The sequence below is a fragment of the Bufo bufo genome, chromosome 4 (genome assembly GCF_905171765.1).
Source record: "Bufo bufo chromosome 4, aBufBuf1.1, whole genome shotgun sequence".
Taxonomy (NCBI): domain Eukaryota; kingdom Metazoa; phylum Chordata; class Amphibia; order Anura; family Bufonidae; genus Bufo; species Bufo bufo.
This window is the reverse complement of record NC_053392.1, coordinates 106,577,199-106,599,753: the sequence shown is the minus strand read 5'-3', so window position 1 is coordinate 106,599,753 and position 22,555 is coordinate 106,577,199. Positions and strand designations below refer to the sequence as shown.

At 42.3% G+C, this 22,555-nt stretch overlaps 1 protein-coding gene across 1 annotated transcript in view; it reads right to left on the bottom strand.

Moving 5' to 3' along the window:
• The window catches only part of IL20RB (interleukin 20 receptor subunit beta), a 53,518-nt gene that overhangs the window by 5,675 nt on the left and 25,288 nt on the right, over nucleotides 1-22,555 (bottom strand). The window contains exons 3-4 of the mRNA XM_040427615.1: nucleotides 19,767-19,957; nucleotides 11,486-11,610 (exon numbers count right to left, since the gene is read on the bottom strand). Of these exons, the coding sequence (XP_040283549.1) occupies nucleotides 11,486-11,610; nucleotides 19,767-19,957 (316 nt within the window). The remainder of the gene's footprint in view (nucleotides 1-11,485; nucleotides 11,611-19,766; nucleotides 19,958-22,555) is intronic.

The following is a 22,555-nucleotide window of genomic DNA, read 5'->3' as shown; positions in this document are numbered from 1 at the left end:
TATAAAAAGTTAGATTCGACTGCTTTGCCGGATTTTACCAAAAAAATCAGCTTTGTGATGAATTACTGTACTTCGTCACAAAGCGCATTTCTTTGTAAATAGTGGTGCAATGACAGGGAGCAGCGATTGCGCCGCTCCCTGTCATTGTAGCCCTCAGATGCCTTCGTTCATAGCTGATCGCAGCATCTGATATAAATAAAAGAGTGTACATTTTTTTTAAAATAAATAAAAATCATACATACGGCCGGTGTGGTGACATCATACGTCACAGCACACTGGACTTCGTGTGAGATCCTCAAGCAAGATGGCGGCAGCCGGCCCGTCGCAAGCAAATGGAGTAGGAAAGTATTTATTTATTTTTTACACTATTTCCGGTTAAATCGATTGGCTACCACAAAGCACAGCTTTGCAGCGAATCGAATTTATCATGAAATTCGGATCAAAGTTCACTTTGTGGACTTTAATTCGCTCAACACTAATGAATATATCTGGATGAAACTTTGGTTAAGGCCTCTTTCTTTTTTTGCGTTCCGTATACGGTCCGTATACGGAACCATTCATTTCAATGGTTCCGCCAAAAAAACGGAATGTACTTCATATGCATTCCGTTTTCGTATTCCCGTTTTTCCGTTCCGTTGAAAGATAGAACATGTTCTATTATTGCCCGCAAATCACGTTCCGTGGCTCCATTCACGTCAACGGGTCCGTAAAAAGAACCCGAACACAAACGGAAATGCATCCATATGTCTTCCGTATCCGTTCCGTTTTTGTGGAACCATCTATTGAACTTTTTTTGCCCAGCCCAATTTTTTTATGTAATTACTGTATACTGTATATGCCATATGGAAAAACGGAACAGAAACGGAAACACAACGGAAACAAAAAACGAAAACAACGGATCCGTGAAAAACAGACTGCAAAACACTGAAAAAGCCATACGGTCGTGTGAAAGAGGCCTAAGTCTAAGTTTTGGTTATGTAAATTGAATAGCCACCCCCATAAAATTCTGAAATGAATAGGTTCTGTAAGATGACACAAGAGGACCATTGACATCCAGGAGTTTTTCTGGTGGGAACCCAGCTTACCTGATGAAGGGAAGGCGCTTGGTCTCCACATTTGATTCATGCTCATTGCAGGAGTAAAGAATCTAAACCCTAATCTCACAGTCCCCGATTTGATGGGAAACGGTGGCTAGAAATGAAGGATCTAACACATGATACTTTTAGGGTACAGCCACACAGTCAGGTTTCCTAGTGCAGTTTTGGAAGCCGAAATCAAGAGTGAATCAGAAAAGGAGTGAAAGTATAAAGGACACAAACAACTTCTCCTTTTTTAATTCACTTCTGGATTTGGTTTCAAAAACTGCATCAGGAAACCTGACCGTGTGGCTGCACCCTTATGCTAGGTTTGTGCCTAGCTATGACAACTAATTAAAGCAAAATGCTATAAAAACATGCTCATATGAATATAATAAAATTACTTTTTTGTTCTTATTTTATCTTTGCTTTTGGATTTATTATGTAGTATAACTTATTTCTACAACATATTTTTGCAGTCATGTACAGTAGTGTTCAAGTATTGTTTTCTTTTTTTAGGAATGCAGCCTACAACTAGCCAGCAGAGGGTGCTATATACTGCACATTTTATTAATGAGCCATTCAAAAATGATTGTGTATTGGATTTTATTGCTTGATATATTGTTCCTATCTTACTTTGACACTATATTAAACTATTTAGCAACATTATAAAAAGCCGCCTATCCATATTAAGAACTTTGTGATATGTTTTCCGAATATGCTTGTGTATAATAAAGTCAATGGGAACAAAACTTCTCTGAAACATCTAAAGCCGAGTTCACGCTTTGCACTTGTGTTGTGATCCAAGGCAAATCCCTTGGACGTAGCAATGAAGTAGTGTAGTCCATTAGACAAACATGTTTTTCATTAGAGCCATCCGAAGAATAATTTTTGCAATATCATAGCAAACCTCAGAGTCTCAATTATAAAACTAAGCAAATAATTATAAGCATATTAAAAGTATATAGTCTAATAAAGAAGAAAGATGATAATTATTTACCGGTATTTGGATTTTTCTCTAGGCACGGTACTAACTGAGAGTTACCCCACTTCCCTAGGTACAGCAAACAATGTGGAGATCTATTAAAGCCCCCCCCCCCCCCCCCCCTCCCTTTGCCTGCTCCAGTTAATAAGGGAGGACTCTGCATCGGATGCAATACTTTGCTATTTTATATATTTAAATTAAAACAACAAAAATGTAGGCATATAGCGCAAATGAAACCAATAATGTTACAGCAAAAACAAGTTGGGAACAAAAACCATGCTGCTCTGGAGGCTAGAGGAAAATCCAATTACCGGTAAGTATCATCTTTTACAAGTGCCTCCACAGCGGCATGGTACTAACAGAAGGATTATCAGAGAAAACATCCTATGGTGGGATTACAGCAGATAAAAGCAAAAGACAAGTCTTGATTGTTCATGATATCTAACTGATAATGCCTAAAAAAGGTAGATGGGGATGACCAGGTGGCCATCTGGCAGATCTGTTCCAGAGAGACTGATGCAGATTCGGCCCAGGAGGCTTATACGGAGCATGTTGAGTGGGCCTTCAGACCTTCAGGAGGGTCGACATTTTTGGAGTTGTAACAGAAGACTATTGCTGACTTGATCCATCTTGCAATGGATGCTTTGCTCGCTGCATGTCCCTTATTGGCCCCTGCAAACTGGAAAAAATGCTGAGCTGTCTTCCTGGATGTTTTGGTTGCTTCTAGGTAGGCTAGGTACACACCTATGCACATCCAGGTTATGGTTCCAAACTTCTTTTTTAGAACCAGATGGAGAACAAAACAATGGTAAAGACACTTCCTGTAGGCAGTCAAATTTTGAGACCACCTTAGGTTAAAAAAAGAGGGAGAGTGTATAGGAATTATTCTATCCTCTTTTATATTTACATAAGGGGCCTTACAGGAGAAAGTCTTGATTTCACCTATTCTGCTAGCAGTTGTTATCATAATTAGGAATACGATCTTGAAGGAGAGAATTTTTAATGCTATATTAGATAAAGGCTCAAAAGGGGGTCTGCTAAGGCTGAAAGAACTAACTTAGGCTGACTCCTCCTCGCCCCCTTAATGAATCTCTTAATAAGCTCTACATTTGCTAGCTCAGTTTCCAGAAAGGCACTCAAAGCCGCAATCTGGACTTTAATGGTACTGACTTTTAAACCTTTGTCTAGAGCTTATTGAAGGAAATCTAGAATGACAGATAAATTTAAGGCTACAGTATTGTCCATTCTATGTTTAGAAAATTTTAAAAAAGCTTCCCAGGTCCTAAGGTATATTTTTGAGGTAATGGGTTTACGGCTACGTAAAATAGTGGAAATTACCGCATCTGATAGAACTTTAAACTTCAATCATTTCCGTTCAAATTCCATGCCGCCAGATGTAGCTGTGCCATCATGGGGTGGAAGACAAGACCATGGTAGGGATGGCAAGATCCAGTAGTCCCCTGGCAAAAAGTCCCTTTTATAAGACAGGGAGCAAAATTTTTCTGTTTGCCTGTTCTGGCGAGTTGCAAAGAAGACTCGGCAGTTCAAGTACCATTCTTATTCTCTTAAGATGTCTCTGCTTAAAAAGTCAGCCACTTGGTTGTTCTCTCCATTTATATGAATTGCCGATATAGAAGTGAGATTTTTTTCTGCCCAAAAGGAGATCTTTGCTGATATATTTGCCAAAGATATGCTCCTTATACCTTCTCGTTTAGGTAGGTAACTGTAGTGATATTGTCTGAGAGTATTTTTATGTCTCTGTACTTCTGGCAGAAGGGCATTTAGGGCTTTCCATACTGCCGATAGTTCCCTTACATTGGAGAGCACTTGGCTTAACTCTCGATTCCATTGACCTTGTACCACCGATAGAGTGGAATGTGCTCCCCAACCTGTTTTGCTGGCATCCGTTATTACAACTGTGGGTTTGTTTTGACACCAACAGACTACTCTGGTCAGGTTTTTCGTGTATAGCCACAACATTAACCCCTTAGGGACGCATGACGTACCGGTACGGAATGTTTCCCGAGTCCTTCAGGACCCATGACGTACCGTTACGTCATGGGTTTAAACCGCGATTGCGGCGCAGCGGGGGTTAATCGGAACAGGATGCCCGATGAAATCATTCACCGGGCATCCTGTCACAACGCCGGGGGAGGGTCATGTGACCCCCCGTATCGGCGATCGCCGCAAACCGCAGGTCAATTCAGACCTGCGGTTTGTGGCTTTTTACCTGGTGCGGCGGCTGTGGTCGGCGGTGCCATCGGGTTCCCATGCGGCTGTGGGGGGGACCCGATGGCATGGAAGGCAGCGCGATGTCTAAGGAAGGCATCGCGCTGCCTTTCGGTGAAGAGCCTGTGAGATCCAGCCCTCTGGATCTCACAGGCCGGAAGCTGTATGAGTAATACACACAGTATTACTCATACAGCCAATGCATTCCAATACAGAAGTATTGGAATGCATTGTAAAGGAATATACCCCCCAAAGTTCAAGTCCCAAAGTGGGACAAAAAATAAAGTGAAAAAAAAAGTTGAAAAAATAAAGTTTTCCCCCCCAAAAAATAAAAGTTTCAAGTAAAAATAAACAAAAACGTCATTTTCCCCAAACAAAGTAAAAAAAAATTGCTAAAAAATAGGGGGGGGGGAGTATACATATTAGGTATCGCCGCGTCTGTATCGACCAGCTCTATAAACATATCACATGACCTAACCCCTCAGATGAACACCGTAAAAAATTAAAAATAAAAACTGTGCTAAATAAAATAAAAAATTGTCACCTTACATCACAAAAAGTGTAATAGCAAGCGATCAAAAAGTCATATGCACCCCAAAATAGTGCCAATCAAACCGTCATCTCATCCCGCAAAAAACGAGACCCTACCTAAGATAATCGCCCAAAAACTGAAAAAACTATGGCTCTCAGAATATGGAGACACTAAAACATGTTTTTATTTTTGTTTAAAAAATTATATTATTGTGTAAAACTTGCATAAATAAAAAAAAAGTATACATATTAGGTATCGCCGCGTCCGTATCGACCGGCTTTATAAAAATATCACATGACCTAACCCCTCAGATGAACACCGTAAAAATTTTTAAATAAAAACTGTGCTAAATAAACCATTTTCTGTCACCTTACATCACAAAAAGTGTAATAGCAAGCGATCAAAAAGTCACACGCACCCCAAAATAGTGCCAATAAAACCGTCATCTTATCCCACAAAAATCATACCCTACCCAAGGTAATCGCCCAAAAACTAAAAAAATTATGTCTCTCAGACTATGGAAACACTAAAACATGATTTTATTTGCTTCAAAAATGAAATCATTGTGTAGAAACTTACATAAATAAAAAAAAAGTATACATATTAGGTATCGCCGCATCCGTGACAACCTGGTCTATAAAAATATCACATGATCTAACCTGTCAGATAAATGTTGTAAATAACAAAAAAATAAAAAAGGTGCCAAAACAGCTATTTCTTGTTATCTTGCCTCACAAAAAGTGTAATATAGAGCAACCAAAAATCATATGTACCCTAAACTAGTACCAACAATACTGCCACCCTATCCCGTAGTTTCTAAAATGGGGCCACTTTTTTGGAGTTTCTACTCTAGGGGTGCATCAGGGGGGCTTCAAATGGGACATGGTGTCAAAAAAAACAGTCCAGCAAAATCTGCCTTCCAAAAACCGAAATTTTGAAGTTGTATCTCTATTTTCCATTAATTCTTGTGGAACACCTAAAGGGTTAATGACGTTTGTAAAATCAGTTTTGAATACCTTGAGGGGTGTAGTTTCTTATATGGGGTCACTTTTATAGAGTTTCTACTCTAGGGGTGCATCAGGGGGCTTCAAATGGGACATGGTGTCAAAAAAAACAGTCCAGCAAAACCTGCCTTCCGTATGGCATTCCTTTCCTTCTGCGCCCTTCCGTGTGCCCGTACAGCTGTTTACGACCACATATGGGGTGTTTATGTAAACTACAGAATCAGGGCCATAAATATTGAGTTTGGTTTGGCTGTTAACCCTTGCTTTGTAACTGGAAAAAAAATTATTAAAATGGAAAATCTGCCAAAAAAGTGAAATTTTGAAAATGTATCTCTATTTTGAAAATGTATCTCTATTTTCCATTAATTCTTGTGGAACACCTAAAGGGTTAACAAAGTTTGTAAAATCAGTTTTGAATACCTTGAGGGGTGTAGTTTATAGAATGGGGTCATTTTTGTGTGGTTTCTATTATGTAAGCCTCGCAAAGTGACTTCAGACCTGAACTGGTCCCTAAAAATTGGGTTTTTGAAAATTTCTGAAAAAATTCAAGATTTGCTTCTAAACTTCTAAGCCTTGTAACATCCCCAAAAAATAAAATATCATTCCCAAAATGATCCAAACTTGAAGTAGACATATGGGGAATGTAAAGTAATAACTTTTGGAGGTATTACTATGTATTATAGAAGTAGAAAAATTGAAACTTGGAAATTTGCAATTTTTTAAACATTTTTGGTAAATTTGGTATTTTTTTATAAATAAAAATGAATTTTTTTTACTTAATTTTACCAGTGTCATGAAGTACAATATGTGACGAAAAAACAATCTCAGAAAGGCCTGGATAAGTCAAAGCGTTTTAAAGTTATCAGCACTTAAAGTGACACTGGTCAGATAAGGTGAAATAGGGTTGAGTCCTTAAAGGGTTAAGGAAATTTTCACCTGATGGGGAATTTGTACTTTTTTCTCTAATGAGAATAGGTTTTTGTCCCAGGCAGGCTCCACCCAGTTGAGCCGAACATATGAAGATACCGGAGCCTATACCAGGGGAACGGAGCGGCGCCCAGGGATAAAAGTAATTGCAGGGAGATCCCTGGGCGCTGCTCCACATGTCTGTATACTTAGTTTAGATTTTTTATTCTAGTGAAAGGTCCTCTTTAATTTCCTGAGAGTCTAATAAAATTCCTAGAAATACCTTTCTTCTGTTTGGTTTTAAGTCTCACTTTTCTAAGTTTATTAGCCAAACTAGGTTCTTGAGATCCCATTGTACAATCTAAAGATGCTGTTCCAATTTCATCTCTGAATCTGCCGCTATGAGGAAATCGTCTAGGGTAAGGAATGGGGAATATGTATTTCCGATGCAAGCTTGCCACCACTTCGGACATCACTTTTGAGAACGCTATGGGATCTGAGGCTAGACCAAAAGGAAAAACATGAAACTGAAAATGAGATATTATGTCTTCTTTCCGGAATGCAAAACGTAGATATTTGTGATGACTGCTGTGTATTGGATCATAGTATCAGTTAGATCAAGAGTTGCCATGTAGAAATTTCTTCCGACAAGATTCACCGTCAATTTCACAGTTTCTATTTTGTATCTCTTGTACGGTATATGTAGATTTAGGCGTTTTAAATTTATTATCAGCCTTAGAAGCCATTAGTTTTTTTACTAGGAAGATCAAGAAATAGAATCCCCTGCCTTCTTCTTCTTTTGGCAGGACTGGGGCTATTGCTCCTTTTTGGAGAAGAATAGCTACCTGCTCCAGTAAAGGCATCCTGATGCTTTCTTTTTAAATATCTGTTTATAATAAAAACTGTTGGAGGGGTGGAAGAAAATTCCAACATAAGGCCTGATTCTATTATGTTCAGGACCCATGGAGAGCTGGAGTTCTCTTTCCAGGTGTGAAGGAATCTTCCTACCACTATACTTCTTGCGTCATTGGTTATGTGACTGCTGAGAGGAATTCCCTGGGTTGAAGAGGAAACCTTTACCTCTTCTTTTGCTTGTCTGCCACTTCCCAGAAAAATCCCTTCTTTTTTTATTCAGGCTTCCCACTTTTTTGGGGACGAAAATTCTGTCTTTGATGGAAAAACATCAAGAACCGAGCCAAATAGTCGGTCACCTTCACAGGGTAGGCCACATAATTTATTTTTGGATGCTGCGTCTCACGACCAGGATGTCAACCAAACTGCTCTCCTAGTAGCATTTGAGAGAGCCACTGATCTGGCTGCTAGCTTTACTGTATCTACCAAAGCATCAATTAGGAAATTTACTGCTTGTTTTAACATAGGCAGTGACGCAATTATTTCCGTCCTTGGCGTTCCAGCAACTAGATGGTCTTCCATTTGGCTGATCCAGATAGATATAGATCTAGCTGTGTATGTGGCAGCTACACTAGGTCTAAAAATAGCCGTTAATGCCTCCCAGGATCTCTTTAACAGGGCATTACTCTTTTTATCCATTGGGTCTTTGAGAAGACCCACATCTTCAAAAGGGAGGGCAGATTTTTTTAGTTATCCTGGCTACAGGCGCACCCACCTTTGGACATCCGTCCCATAAGATAGTGTCTTCCTCTGCAAAAGGGTATTTTCTTTTAAAGATTCTGGAGATTTCTTTGCGCATTGAGATCGATCACTTGTTTTTTGAGACTCCCTGGCCTGAAGAAATATCAAAAAAACTATTTGTATAAAGCAAAATTTCTCCTGAGGAGAAGGCTTACCAGGCTGAGGGCTCTGGCAGGGTCTGCAGACTTGCGCATCGTGTCGAATCACTAGGTCCTGACATCACTCTGCTGCACAAGGTACCACCACACTATGCCAAACGCCGACCAGGTAATTCCACTCTTTCCCTTTCTCCTGGTTTTTATCTCTGCTTGTTGTCTAAGGCCTCTTTCACACTTGCGTTGTCCGGATCCGTCGTGTACTCCTTTGCCGGAGGTGCCCGTAACAACGCAAGTGAACTGAAAGCATTTGAAGACGGATCCGTCTTCAAAATGCGTTCAGTGTTACTATGGCAGCCAGGACGCTATTAAAGTCCTGGTTGCCATAGTAGTAGTGGGTAGCGGGGGAGCAGTATACTTACAGTCCGTGCGTCTCCCGGGGTGCTCCAGAATGACGTCAGGGCGCCCCATGCGCATGGATGACTTGATCCATGTGATCACGTCATCCATGCGCGTGGGGCGCCCTGACGTCACTCTGAAGTGCCCAGGGAGCTGCACGGACGGTAAGTATACTGCTCCCCCGCTCCCCACTACACTTTACCATGGCAAACAGGACTTTAGTGTCCTGGGAGCCATGGTAACCATTCAGAAAAAGCTAAACGTCAGATCCGGCAATGCGCCCGAAACGACGTTTAGCTTAAGGCCGGATCCGGATTAATGCCTTTCAATGGGCATTAATTCCGGATCCGGCCTTGCGGCATGTGTTCAGGATTTTTGACCGGAGCAAAAAGCGCAGCATGCTGCGGTATTTTCCCCGGCCAAAAAACGTTCCGTTCCGGAACTGAAGACATCCTGATGCATCCTGAACGGATTGCTCTCCATTTAGAATGCATGGGGATAATCCTGATCAGGATTCTTCCGGCATAGAGCCCCGACGACTGAACTCTATACCGGAAAAGAACAACGCAAGTGTGAAAGAGCCCTAAGGAAAGTGGCGCACTGAAAGTGATGCTCTGGAGATCTCCTGCCCACCAAGAATTTCGCCTGCACGTGGATCACGTGACCCTCCCGTCTTCTCGCGATGCCATGCTTGATGAAGCCCAGGGCTGCCTCCGCTGGAGGGTTTAAGCCACAGAACGGGAAAGGCTACTACTGGAGCCCTGCAACCCTGCTCACTGCCACAGTCCTCCTGGAAAACCTCAGGGGAGACAAGTCTGGGCACATTATAGAAAGAAAACAGGCATGGCTGTACTGCAAGACGATCATCCATGCTTCCCAGAGGGACAGGAAACAACTGGAGCAGGTAAAGGGGAGGGGGCTTTTTTAGACCACCTTGTTTCCTGTCCCTAGGGAGGTGGGATAACCCTAATGTTAGTACTGTGCCACTGTGGAGGTGCTTGGAAAAACTGGAATCTTTGTTTGCAAAGCAAAAGTATATTAGGCTACTTTCACACTTGTGTTTTTGCTGTATCCGGCAGGGTCCAGCAAAAACGCCTCCGTTACTGATAATACAACCGTCTGCATCCGTTATGAACGGATCCGGTTGTATAATCTTTAACATATCTTTAACATTGCCAATACGGATCCGGCATTAACTCCATTGAAAGTCCATGGGGGACGGATCCGTTTTCTATTGTAGCAGATTGTGTGAGAGAAAATGGATCCGTCCCCATTGACTTGCATTGGCGGCCATGCCGGATCAGTCTTGCTCCGCATCCCAGTACGGAAAGCAAAATACAACATGTTGCTGGTAGGGCTGACATTATTGAATAAAACCATACCTTTCACCCCACCATCTGTTGCTGTATTTAAGCGGGTCTACAAATATGCAAATGCGGGCTTAGGTGAACTGAGGACTGGCTCTAGCCACCTTAGCTCCTCCCCTTTGCTTCTCTGGACACTCCTCCCTTCATTTGATTGACAAGGTCAGACAGCCAGGTGGGAAGAAGTGTCCAGGAAAGCAGAAGAGCGGAAGAGCTAAGGTGCTAGGGCCCTGCCCTCAGTGCACTGAATCCCTCATTTGCATATTTTTTTTTTAAACCCTTATTTCTCACAAACATAGCAACACATCAGGCAAAGAGCAAAGAAAAGTATGACTTTCATCAACAGGGTCAGTCATGGCTGGTTTGATAGGGATGATTATGGTGATAGATGACCTTTACGGGGAAAACTCTAGTTCAGTGCAAGGCAAGTGAAGCAATGTATCTGCAAAGTGTCTTAACCGTTAGGTAGACTAACTGAATAAAACTTCTGCTCCTGCAAAGGAAATATCGTATGGCTTTTTACAGTATATTTTGAAAAACATTCACAAATTGTGAGGTTGTGTCTAAGGGTACGTTCACACATGAGTATACTTGGGTAATCTCCATGGATTTGCTGCAGCAGAATTATGTGTGGACAATCAGCAGCAAAGTAGATGCAATTTAAAAAAGTTTTATCCACAATTAACGGCACATAAACTGAAATGCGGCGCAGATTGTATTCTGCAGCATATCAATCTAGGTTGCAGATTTCTGATGTGGATTTCACCCTTTGTAATGTATTTAGACACCGAAATCTGCAGCAAAATCCACATGATTTAGGGTCTATTCACACGTCCGCAAAACGGGTCCGCAACCGTTCCGCAATTTTGCGGAACGGGTGCAGACCCATTAATTTTCAATGGGGCCGGAATGTGCTGTCCACATCCGCATTTGCGGATCCGCACTTCCGCATCCGTGCTTCCGTTTCCGCAAAAAAATAGAACATGTCCTATTCTTGTCCGCAATTGCGGACAAGATTAGGCATTTTCTATTATAGTGTCGGCGATGTGCGGTCCACAAATTGGGGAATGCACATTGCCAGTGTCTGTGTTTTGCGGATCCGCAAAACACTTACGGACGTGTGAATGGACCCTTAGTGTGGATTTTGCAGCTGCTGATTTCAGGCAGATATGCCGAGGAAAATCTGCAGCATAACTTTCCAGCCCTGTGTGCTTAAGCTTAGCCCATCTACCGTTTACTCACATCATCCTTTTTCCCTTTTTGCCAATAAAAGATATAAAACTGGAAATACGGCCCATAGTCTTCAATGTTGGCTACCAGGTTAAGTCCACTGACTTGGAGGTCCACCCTTGGAGGAATCAGCAGGGCTGTAGATGGTAAAAGAACAGCTTATTTTCTAATGCCGGCAACAATGTAATTAACATCATTCAGTTGGACAGGTATTCATTGAATTTATACCGTATTGTCTTCAGGCACAAAGGGTGTAGATGAAGAAGCCCCAACTAGGCCAGGGTGCTGATGGAGGCCCCAAAGAACCCTCTGCCACATAACAAGTTACCTACTAGTGTTATAAATGACATTTTGAATGTGGGGCTTCTGGCAAAGATTTTTTGGGGCTCAAAAATTATTATTTTTTTAAGGAAATAAACCTTTAGTGATCAACTCTCCAATTTAGCCTCATTCACACAGTACTTATACTGGTCATCATACATAGCCTGATTAAAGTGATTATTCACATGACTGGGCTGAGCACTGGACCTCATACAGTGGACTCAACAAGTATTTGTAACGATCAGTGATTTTTCAACTTGGAAGAAAACCTTTGTGATTTCAATATTTCATCTAGTAAAGGGAAAGAAATGAAAGAAACAGCACAGAAAGGAAAATTGGTTAGATTATCTATCGTTATAACATATTGGGTGAGGAGCTCACCACAATGACCAGAGGCACGGCAACTCAATACCGTATAGATATCATCCTCATAGGCATCCTCCCTCCCCATTACTCATTTAGTTATGTAATATGTATGGAAACCTTATGTGATTCTGACTCAAATAGGAAGACACCTACAACCTAGAGGAGTGAGAACATAATGCACCCATTTGATTACAGTCATTTCGGGGCAGTCCACCCAGTATTGCCATATATGCATACAGACAGTGCTCCTTTGTTATACATGGTAGAAAATTGTAATCTGGGTTGTAATTGCAGAAAAAAACACTTTTGGCATTTGTCCGTTTGTGGGCCTATGCTGAAAACGAGGGACAATTTATAGTATAATATGGTTCACGTGAATGGAGTTTTTAAAACTCTATCCACATATAGCAGACAAAATAATTTGCTTACTGAGAATTTTGCAGATTCGATTGCAATGCAGAAGGTGAAATATGCTGCAAATATCTATTGTATTGTTATTTAACCACTTGCCTACCGCCACATGACTTTATACGTCGCGACTGTAGGCATTTATCTGTAACCCGACGTATAAAAGCGTCGGGGTACATCGCGATCTACCGGCGGCCATTAGACAGCTGCGGTCACAGGGAGGTGTGCTGTGGCCAGTGGAAGCAGTCAGGCAGTAATAGACACTTGTAGCATCCACCGATACGTTGTAAAGTCGAAAAGCCGGCAGGGAGCTTTTTTTATTAGGTAAGAGCGCCACCTGCTGGCTTTAAAATTAAATGTCAGCTTCAGGCTTGAAATTAACCTCTTCCTGCCTTGACTGTGGCAGAAAGGGATTAATTCACTTAAATTAATAAAAATAAATAAATAAAAATTAAATAAATAAATAATTAATTTAAATTAAAAAAAAGCCCTTAAAATGTCCAAATTTCCCCAAGATGAATAACATAAAAAAAAGTCACTTTGAAGGGGCTTGTTGCGTTTTGGCACTGTACAAGACTTTTCTGGCATTATAGAACCAGCAATAGAAAAATAGGCCGCCAAAATCCAAAATGCCTTATGAAGTCTTTTTTTGCGATTATTTTTTTTTTGGGGGGGGGGGGGGGCGAGATTTCACCCTTTGCAATGCAAAAAGTGAGATCTGCTGCAAATTAGTATCATATCCACAACAAAAATCACATCACATGCGGATTGTGGTGCAGATTTGGTGTGAAAACGGAAATCTGTTTGGAATTTCTGCTTGTCAACTTGCACCCATGTGCAGGTACCCTAAGGGTATTGCCATATACAGTGTAAATGCTGTGGATTTTCCACTGTGGAAATGCATGAGGAAAATTCACAGCAGCAAAGCAGAGCAAATGCTTGTTCATCTAATGAAAGCCTTGTTGATGCAGCACCCCAAATGATTGTTTCTGGGCAGCAGATCGTCCTGTGCATTTAGGGCACTGCTAAATAATAAGAAGAATTTGCAGATTCTGCATTTTCTAATATGTGGTTGGGTATAAGACTATGTTATAATACATGTTATGTAACATGTGGCTAAAACAGAAAGTCCTGGGAGTCAGCAGTTAGAGAGTTGGTAGATGTGAGCAGCCTGTGAGGATCTACAGCCAAGAGGTAGGGCCCAAAAACAGAGAAAACTCCAGAAACCTACTAGACTGAATGCAGAAAATGACTAATATAAAAAAGGTTAAGTAGTCAAATTGGAGGGTGCAAGGAAATGGACTGTGGAGATAACATTCATACTTTAGCTACTGGATTCCACAGCTTTGGCTGGGTTTAAAAGCCTCAGGGCCCCAGTCATACAAGAGACAGATACATTATATGTCTTTTTATGGTCTACACTCTGCAGTGGACATTTTAGAGCCATATTTTGGAGAATATTTCACCCCTACAGTGAAGCATAGCCATATATAAAAAGTGCACCTGGATGTGGTACATGGAGCTAATTCTCTTGATTCAACCAGGAATTTATTTAGACTGCTAAAAGAATATTTAAAAGTGAATGTATGTAGGAAACTGCTGGTTTATATGAAAAGCTGGTTTATATGTGAAAAATTGCACTGGCTTCACCATTCTTCTCAATCGCTTGGTTCCCTGCCCTGCACCTTACAACATTGACACAAAACAAGAAGAGAGGGCAGCAGTTAGGATGAACACAGGTTTCATAGTTATTGAGGTTGAAAGAGACAAAATATCAAGTTCATTCTCTTATGAAAAGTCTCTAGCAGAGCTAAACTGGACTACCAAGAGTCCATTAGAGGTGAGACTGAGGGTCCACCACATACAGAGCAATAGAATATGTCCTTTAATTGCATCAGAATCTCTGCTGGACCTACTGAGTCAAGCTTTAACTAGGATCTCTCATCATGACATGGTCTGTGCAATTGCCCCAGTGATCAACTGCTGTCAAAACAAGTGATGAGGAGTAGGAGAAGCATCAGGAGCAATACATAATATTAAGGTGATAGGCAGGAACGACAGCTTCCTTCTGCTGACGTTGTTGAGCCCTGACTACTGGAGAGTGGTTGCTGCATCAGGCTGTAACCGTAAATGAGTGGCACGGTTTTCCCACACCACTTTATGGAGACCCTCAATGTGTTGATGAAGGGCCGTTGTGCCAGTATTAGCACCCTGGCTCCGCCTCACCTTCTGCCCACTCATCCTGCATACTGCCATGCTAACTTCCCCCAGCAACTTGGTAAAAAAAAATCCCACACAATTGAATATGGCATTTTCCCTCCAACACTATGTGATGCCTGCCTGCCGCTGCTTTTATGAACCCGCGCACTGCTAGTGTGTTCTTCCTGAGTTGCAGACAATGTACCCCCCCCGCGCATTTGACTGCAGATCTCCCACTGTTTCCACCCTGCTGTCTCAAGGGCATGCTTCCACCCTTGCCCCTGATGATAACGACCCCCAACCCCTTCACTCGGCTCTCACCTGCGATCGGCTACATCATCATCTGTTTGGTTGCCACTTGTGTCCCTCTCACCTGTCTCTTCCACGTGTCCATGACCTCTCACAACATGTGCTCCCACACAACTGTCATCATCGATAGTTGCACGCCTAAAGGAGTCCGCAGCGGACCTCTCCTCTAAGTGTGTGCTGGCCTGTAACTGCTGACTGTCCTCACAATGCTCATCGTAGCTGAAAAGCGAAGCATAGCCAGGGGCTATCATTACTTGACAAGCAGAAGGAGCAGCAAAAGCAAGAGACAGGTTCAGGACAGAGGAGGGCACAGAGGCAGTTCCTGGGCCATGCCAACTAAGCTTAGTGTCAGACGAACCCAAAGATTCCTTGCTGTGTGTATCTGTTGTCACTTGAGATGTTGAAGAGCAAGTCAACCATTCCAGTACAGCTGGATTGTTGGTCAAAACACGACTGCTTGATGACAGTGGCAGCTCTGGCCTTTTGCTGCAGCTTCTACCAACCCCCGTTTTTCTGCTGCTACTTGTTCCTTTGGAGGGCCCAGACAACTGTCTGTTGGCCAGAGTGTACAGTAACTGTATTAGTAATGTAATGGATTAACTAAGAATGTGGCAGCAGCTGAACAAGATAAATGCGGCGATATATTAGACCGCCCTTTAATACTAAGACACAGTAATTCTATGTATACACTAATAAATTAACTGGGAATGTGGCAGCAGTTCAACAAGATGCACACGGCGATATATTACATCACCTCTTAATACTGAGGCACAGTAATTCTATGTATAAACTAACAAATTAACTGGGAATGTGGCAGCAATTCAACAAAATGCACACAGCAATTACACTCAAACAGTATTCTCCCTGCTGTCTTTCTATGCTCTCCCTACAGTTTCTAAAAACTCTCCCTACGATCTCCCTACACTGTCCCTGCACTGTCCCTGCAATGTTCCTATCCAATTTTCTTCTATTAATAGTTTTCTGCAACACTATCCCTAGTGCATGAGTGCTTGTCACGTCTCTCCCTAAGCTCAGCTCACAGTGACATGGCAGAGACCGTGCGAGATGAGGGTTTTATAGGGATGTGACATCACAGGGCGATGGCTACCTGCTGACTGGCTGGCTGCATTGCATTATGGGTCATATTGCATTCCTAGTCTTCTTATTTTCACTTTGTAAATAACTACCACGGAGCGCAAGAAAATTTTGATTCGGAGCGAATCGAGTTTTCCTTTCCGAACGAATTCCACTTTGGATGCTTTGATTCGCTCAACACTAGTTATTATGGTCAGAAAGACCAGATTTACTCTGAACCTAAAAGTATCGCTTCCTTCTTTGCTTTTGTCCACCTCAAAGTTTTTCCATTATAAGCTGAAATGTAAAGAAAACTTCAAAAATTTGATTTCTTTCTATCAATCTTCAACAGGTCCTGCTATGAATGACTTATGGTATTTTTACATGAACCGATGATCTGGCAGAATTACGGGGGATGTGCCTTTGTACAAACTCTCGTTCCCGATAATCTGGGGTGTAAAAGGTGTCACAAATCACCCAATGAATGAGGAAACGCTCGTTTATCGGGTGATCATGTTGTTCAGCCGGCACCAAAAATCACCATTCCTGTTCTGCGGATCGCAATGACCTGATGCATAGAAAAACTTAATTACTATAGGGACAAGCATTTACTGTATCAATCGATTGTACAGTGGAAGCGATTATAGTAGAACCAGTACCTCTCAAAGGCTATGCCAAAGGCATTTCACCCAGCCAACCAGTACCTTGTTCTGTGCTGCTGAGGAGCTAGAACTCTAAAACAGCACTGTCTACAATGTTGTCTTTGGTTTAGCTGATTTCCTTCGTCAAGTTTCAAGGTTCTCTGATGGGTAGCACATTGTCTTACAGTGTAGCCACCTATAGATGGACCTAGAGAGACAGTTTTCTTCTTCCTGGAGGAGACCTAACTTACACATTCTGTAGATGTGCAACATCTGTGTAGCTATTGAAGCATTTCTTATCCTGGTATCCAAAATAAAACTTCTTTCATTAGGGCGGCAGAGCAAGTTTGGGCAGAGTCAGTGAAGTAATTTTGTTTCAGGTGTTTAAATACCAGCATAAACCAGTTATTGGGTTATAGGTGCTTATTAAAGCAACACTCCGAAAGGCATACATTTCATGGGAATCTGGCCAAATACAGTCTTTAGGCATACCATACACAAGATCAGTGAACTCCATGAGTACCATCAATTTAACGACTAGATGGGTTTTAGAACTCTAGATTGAATTCCTTAGGAACCTCTTACTTTACTGGAAGTCTCTGGCATAATATTTTTAAGAAAGCTCCAATCAGTGAAATCATTTCGTTGAGGCCTCATGCACACGACCGTATTTTTTCACGGTCCGCAAAACGGTTCCGTTGGTCCGTGATCCGTGACCGTTTTTTCGTCCGTGGGTCTTCCTTGATTTTTGGAGGATCCACGGACATGAAAAAAAAGTCGTTCTGGTGTCCGCCTGGCCGTGCGGAGCCAAACGGAATCGTCCTGAATTACAATGCAAGTCAATGGGGACGGATCCGTTTGACGTTGACACAATATGGTGCAATTTCAAACGGATCCGTCCCCCATTGACTTTCAATGTAAAGTCAGGAGTTAATATACCATCGGATCAGAGTTTTCTCCAATCTGATGGTATATTTTAACTTGAAGCGTCCCCATCACCATGGGAACGCCTCTATGTTAGAATATACCATCGGATTTGAGTTACATCGTGAAACTCAGATCCGACAGTATATTCTAACACAGAGGCGTTCCCATAGTGATGGGGACGCTTCTAGTTAGAATATACTACAAACTGTGTACATGACTGCCCCCTGCTGCCTGGCAGCACCCGATCTTTTACACTGGGATGTGATCAGCACAATTAACCCTTCAGGTGCCGCACCTGAAGGGGTTAATTGTGTGTATCATAGCCCCCTGTAAGAGATCAGGGGCTGCCAGGCAGCAGGGGGCAGACCCCCCTCCCTCCCCAGTTTGAATATCATTGGTGGCCAGTGTGCGGCCCCCCCTCTATTGTAATATCATTGGTGGCCAGTGTGCGGCCTCTGTCGGCCCCCCTCCCCCCCTCTATTGTAATTTCATTGGTGGCCAGTGTGCGGCCTCCGTTGGCCCCCCTCCCCCCCACTATTGTAATTTCATTGGTGGCCAGTGTCCGGCCTCCGTCGGCCCCCCTCCCCCCCTCTATTGTAATTTCATTGGTGGCCAGTGTGCGGCCTCCGTCGGCCCCCCTCCCCCCCTCTATTGTAATTTCATTGGTGGCCAGTGTGCGGCCTCCGTCGGCCCCCCTCCCCCCCTCTATTGTAATTTCATTGGTGGCCAGTGTGCGGCCTCCGTCGCCCCCCCCCCTCCGTGTATTGTATTATCATTGGTGGCCAGTGGGCCCTGATTAAGCCTGGAGAAGACAAACACAGCAACCAAGCACCAGACAGTGAGTCTATGTCTAAATATGAAGTAAGCCTAGTGAGGGTTACAGCTGAATCTAGCTTATGGACCTCAGCACAAGTGCCTGAGAGTAACTTTCCAAGTGCTGGGACACGAATGGATAATTAGTGCGCAGAATTGTCCTTATTCCCTAGAAGCCTTCCGGGCTTTTTAGGAGAGCATCCTACAAATAATGTAGCAGAAGACTGATGCCTGCCACACGGAAAAAAAAACACCACGGAAGCACTCCGTAGTGCTTCTGGTGTTCCGTTCCATGACTCCATTCCGCATCTCCGGAATTGCAAACCCATTCAAGTGAATAGGTCCGCATCCGTGATGCGGGTCGCAATATGGCCTCGGCCGCCCAACGGCCGTATGCATGAGGCCTTAGGTTGGCACTTTACAGGCAAGACTTCTGTAATTATTCTAAGTCCAAACTATAGCACTCTGGTACAAAATATGCTGTTTTCTACTTATCTTGAGCTATCCAATAAGGGCGTTCCGCCCCCGTCCCCATTATAGTCAATAGGGACGGAGCGGCGGTCCGGCGGCACGGCAAAATAGCGTCAGGACGGATCAGACAGGGTGAACAGCCTGTCGGATCCATCCTGCCGCTAGTGTGAAAGTAGTCTTAGGGATAACGATGTGAATGTCCTTCAGTGGCTCAGCCAGAGCGCTGACATGAACACAATCGAACGTCTCTGGAGCGACCTGAAAATGGCTGTTCACTGACGGTCCCTATCCAACCTGACAGAGCTTGAGAGGATGTGCAAAGTAGAATGGCAGGAAATCCTCAAGTCCGAGTGTGCAGGCCTTTTGGCATCTTATCCAAGAAGACTGGAGGCTGTAGTCGCTGCCGAAAGTACTTCAGCTAAGTCCTGAGTAAAGGGTCTGAATACTTATGTCAATGCAAGATTTTAGTTCTTTCCTTTTCAATAAATTAGCAAAGATTTCTAACATTCTATTTTTACTTTCTCATTATGGGTTATTAAGGGCAGAATGATGGGGGAAAAAAATATATATTTTTTAATTTTGGCACAAGGCCGCAACATAACACAATATGAAAAAAGTGAAACGGTCTGAAAACTTTCCATGCATTTATAGCTTCTCTATACATTATATCAATACAAACATATTCGTCATTATTTACCAGGCTATAAATGTGTGAATAATGTAATACGGTATATAGGAGATGTTTAATTAGAACTGGCACTTACTTGTCTTTCTGTTGAATGGTGGCTCAAGTTCTACCCAAGCAGATACCTGGTTGTCTAGTATTGACCGAACCCGAAATCTATACAAGACACTGGCGGATACCTCGTCAGTCACATTGCATTGGTGAGCAGAGATTTCCTGGCAGTTCTCAGGATCATGCCAATGATCTTTCATATATATACTTTCATATTCCCTAACAAAACAAAACAAGTGTTGATAATGGCATATAAGGGAACAGCCACATGGTCAGGTTTCCTGATGCAATTTTGGAAACCGAAACCAGGAGTGAGTCACAAAAGGAGAGAGAATTCAGACAGCTTACGCTAGACTCTGCCATCAGAAAATGTGCGCACATGGCGTGTGATAGATTTGGTGCATTTTCCGAGATTTAAATACAGTTGAAAGAAAAAGTATGTGAACCCTTTGGAATTATATGGATTTCTGCACAAATTGGTCATAAAATGTGATCTGATCTTCATCTAAGTCACAACAATAGACAATCACAGTCTGCTTAAACTAATAACACACAAAGAATTAAATGTTACCATGTTTTTATTGAACACACCATGTAAACATTCACAGTGCAGGTGGAAAAACTATGTGAACCCCTAGACTAATGGCATCTCCAAGAGCTAATTGGAGTGAGGTGTCAGCCAACTGGAGTCCAATCAATGAGATGAGATTGGAGGTGTTGGTTACAGCTGCCCTGCCCTATAAAAAACACACACCATTTCTGGGTTTGCTTTTCGCAAGAAGCATTGCCTGATGTGAATGATGCCTCGCACAAAAGAGCTCTCAGAAGACCTACGATTAAGAATTGTTGACTTGCATAAAGCTGGAAAGGGTTATAAAAGTATCTCCAAAAGCCTTGCTGTTCATCAGTCCACGGTAAGACAAATTGTCTATAAATGGAGGAAGTTCAGCACTGCTGCTACTCTCCATAGTAGTGGCCGTCCTGTAAAGATGACTTCAAGAGCACAGCACAGACTGCTCAATGAGGTGAAGAAGAATCCTAGAGTGTCAGCTAAAGACTTACAAAAGTCTCTGACATATGCTAACATCCCTGTTAGCGAATCTACGATACGTAAAACACCAAACAAGAATGGATTTAATGGGAGGATAACAGAGGAAGCCACTGCTGTCCAAAAAATACATTGCTGCATGTTTACAGTTTGCACAAGAGCACCTGGATGTTCCACAGCAGTGCTGGCAAAATATTCTGTGGACAGATGAAACCAAAGTTGAGTTGTTTGGAAGAAACACACAACACTATGTGTGGAGAAAAAGAGGCACAGCACACCAACATCAAAACCTCATCCCAACTGTGAAGTATGGTGGTGGGGGCATCATGGTTTGGGGCTGCTTGGCTGCGTCAGGGCCTGGACGGATTGCTATCATCGAAGGAAAAATGATTTCCCAAGTTTATCAAGACATTTTGCAGGAGAACTTAAGGCCATCTGTCCACCAGCTGAAGCTCAACAGAAGATGGGTGTTGAAACAGGACAACGACCCAAAGCATAGAAGTAAATTAACAACAGAATGGCTTAAACAGAAGAAAATACGCCTTTTGGAGTGGCCCAGTCAGAGTCCTGACCTCAACCCGATTGAGATGCTGTGGCATGACCTCAAGAAAGCGATTCACACTAGACATCCCAAGAATATTGCTGAACTGAAACAGTTCTGTAAAGAGGAATGGTCAAGAATTACTCCTGACCGTTGTGCACGTCTGATCTGCAACTACAGGAAATGTTTGGTTGAAGTCATTGCTGCCAAAGGAGGTTCAACCAGTTATTAAATCCAAGGGTTCACATACTTTTTCCACCTGCACTGTGAATGTTTACATGGTGTGTTCAATAAAAACATGGTAACATTTAATTCTTTGTGTGTTATTAGTTTAAGCAGACTGTGATTGTCTATTGTTGTGACATAGATGAAGATCAGATAACATTTTATGACCAATTTGTGCAGAAATCCATATCATTCCAAAGGGTTCACATACTTTTTCTTGCAACTGTACATAATGGGAAGGTCCAGCTCCACAGAAATGAAAAATCCAAAGGTTTATTGCTCCAGAATAAAATCAAGACAAAGAGAGATTCTAGAGGATATTAGTAATATTGTGATACAAACAGAAAAACTGCATGGTCGACGCGTTTCTGGCCCAGACTGGGCCCTTATTACACCAACAGATTATCTGACCAATCAGACCAATAGTTGGTGTGTGTATATCAAAAGGTCTGTGTGTGTAAGAGGCCATCTGACCAATGATTGGTCAGAAAATCTGTCAGATAATCTGTTGGTGTAAAACAGCCCTAACTCATAAACTGATGCTGATTAAGTGGGCAGACATTAAAAAAGAAAACATTTCCAAGCACCACCTGCAATTTTCATATCACTAAATTAAAAAAAAGAAATGTATATAAAAACAAACAAAATACAAATAAAGGGTGTATTAGACACCCTGATGCCACAGACGATTGCCGGGAGAGAAGCGTTTCCTCCGGCAATCATCAGATGGAGGACACCACTACTATTGCATGCAGCGATGTACTCGTGGCTTGGGGAGGAGCAATCTTCTAGCAGGAATAATACAGGAATGGCACAACATACAGACATAAAAATAGATGCTCTAGAATTGTTAGTACGTGGGGAATGCATGAAGCTATTCAAAATGGCAGGTCAGGAGTGGTGACAGGTCCTTTAAGGGAATCTGTCACCAGGATATTTTTTAATAAATACCGTCCATCCCCCTGGCTGAAATACATGTGTTTTTTGTTTGTTTTTATATTCA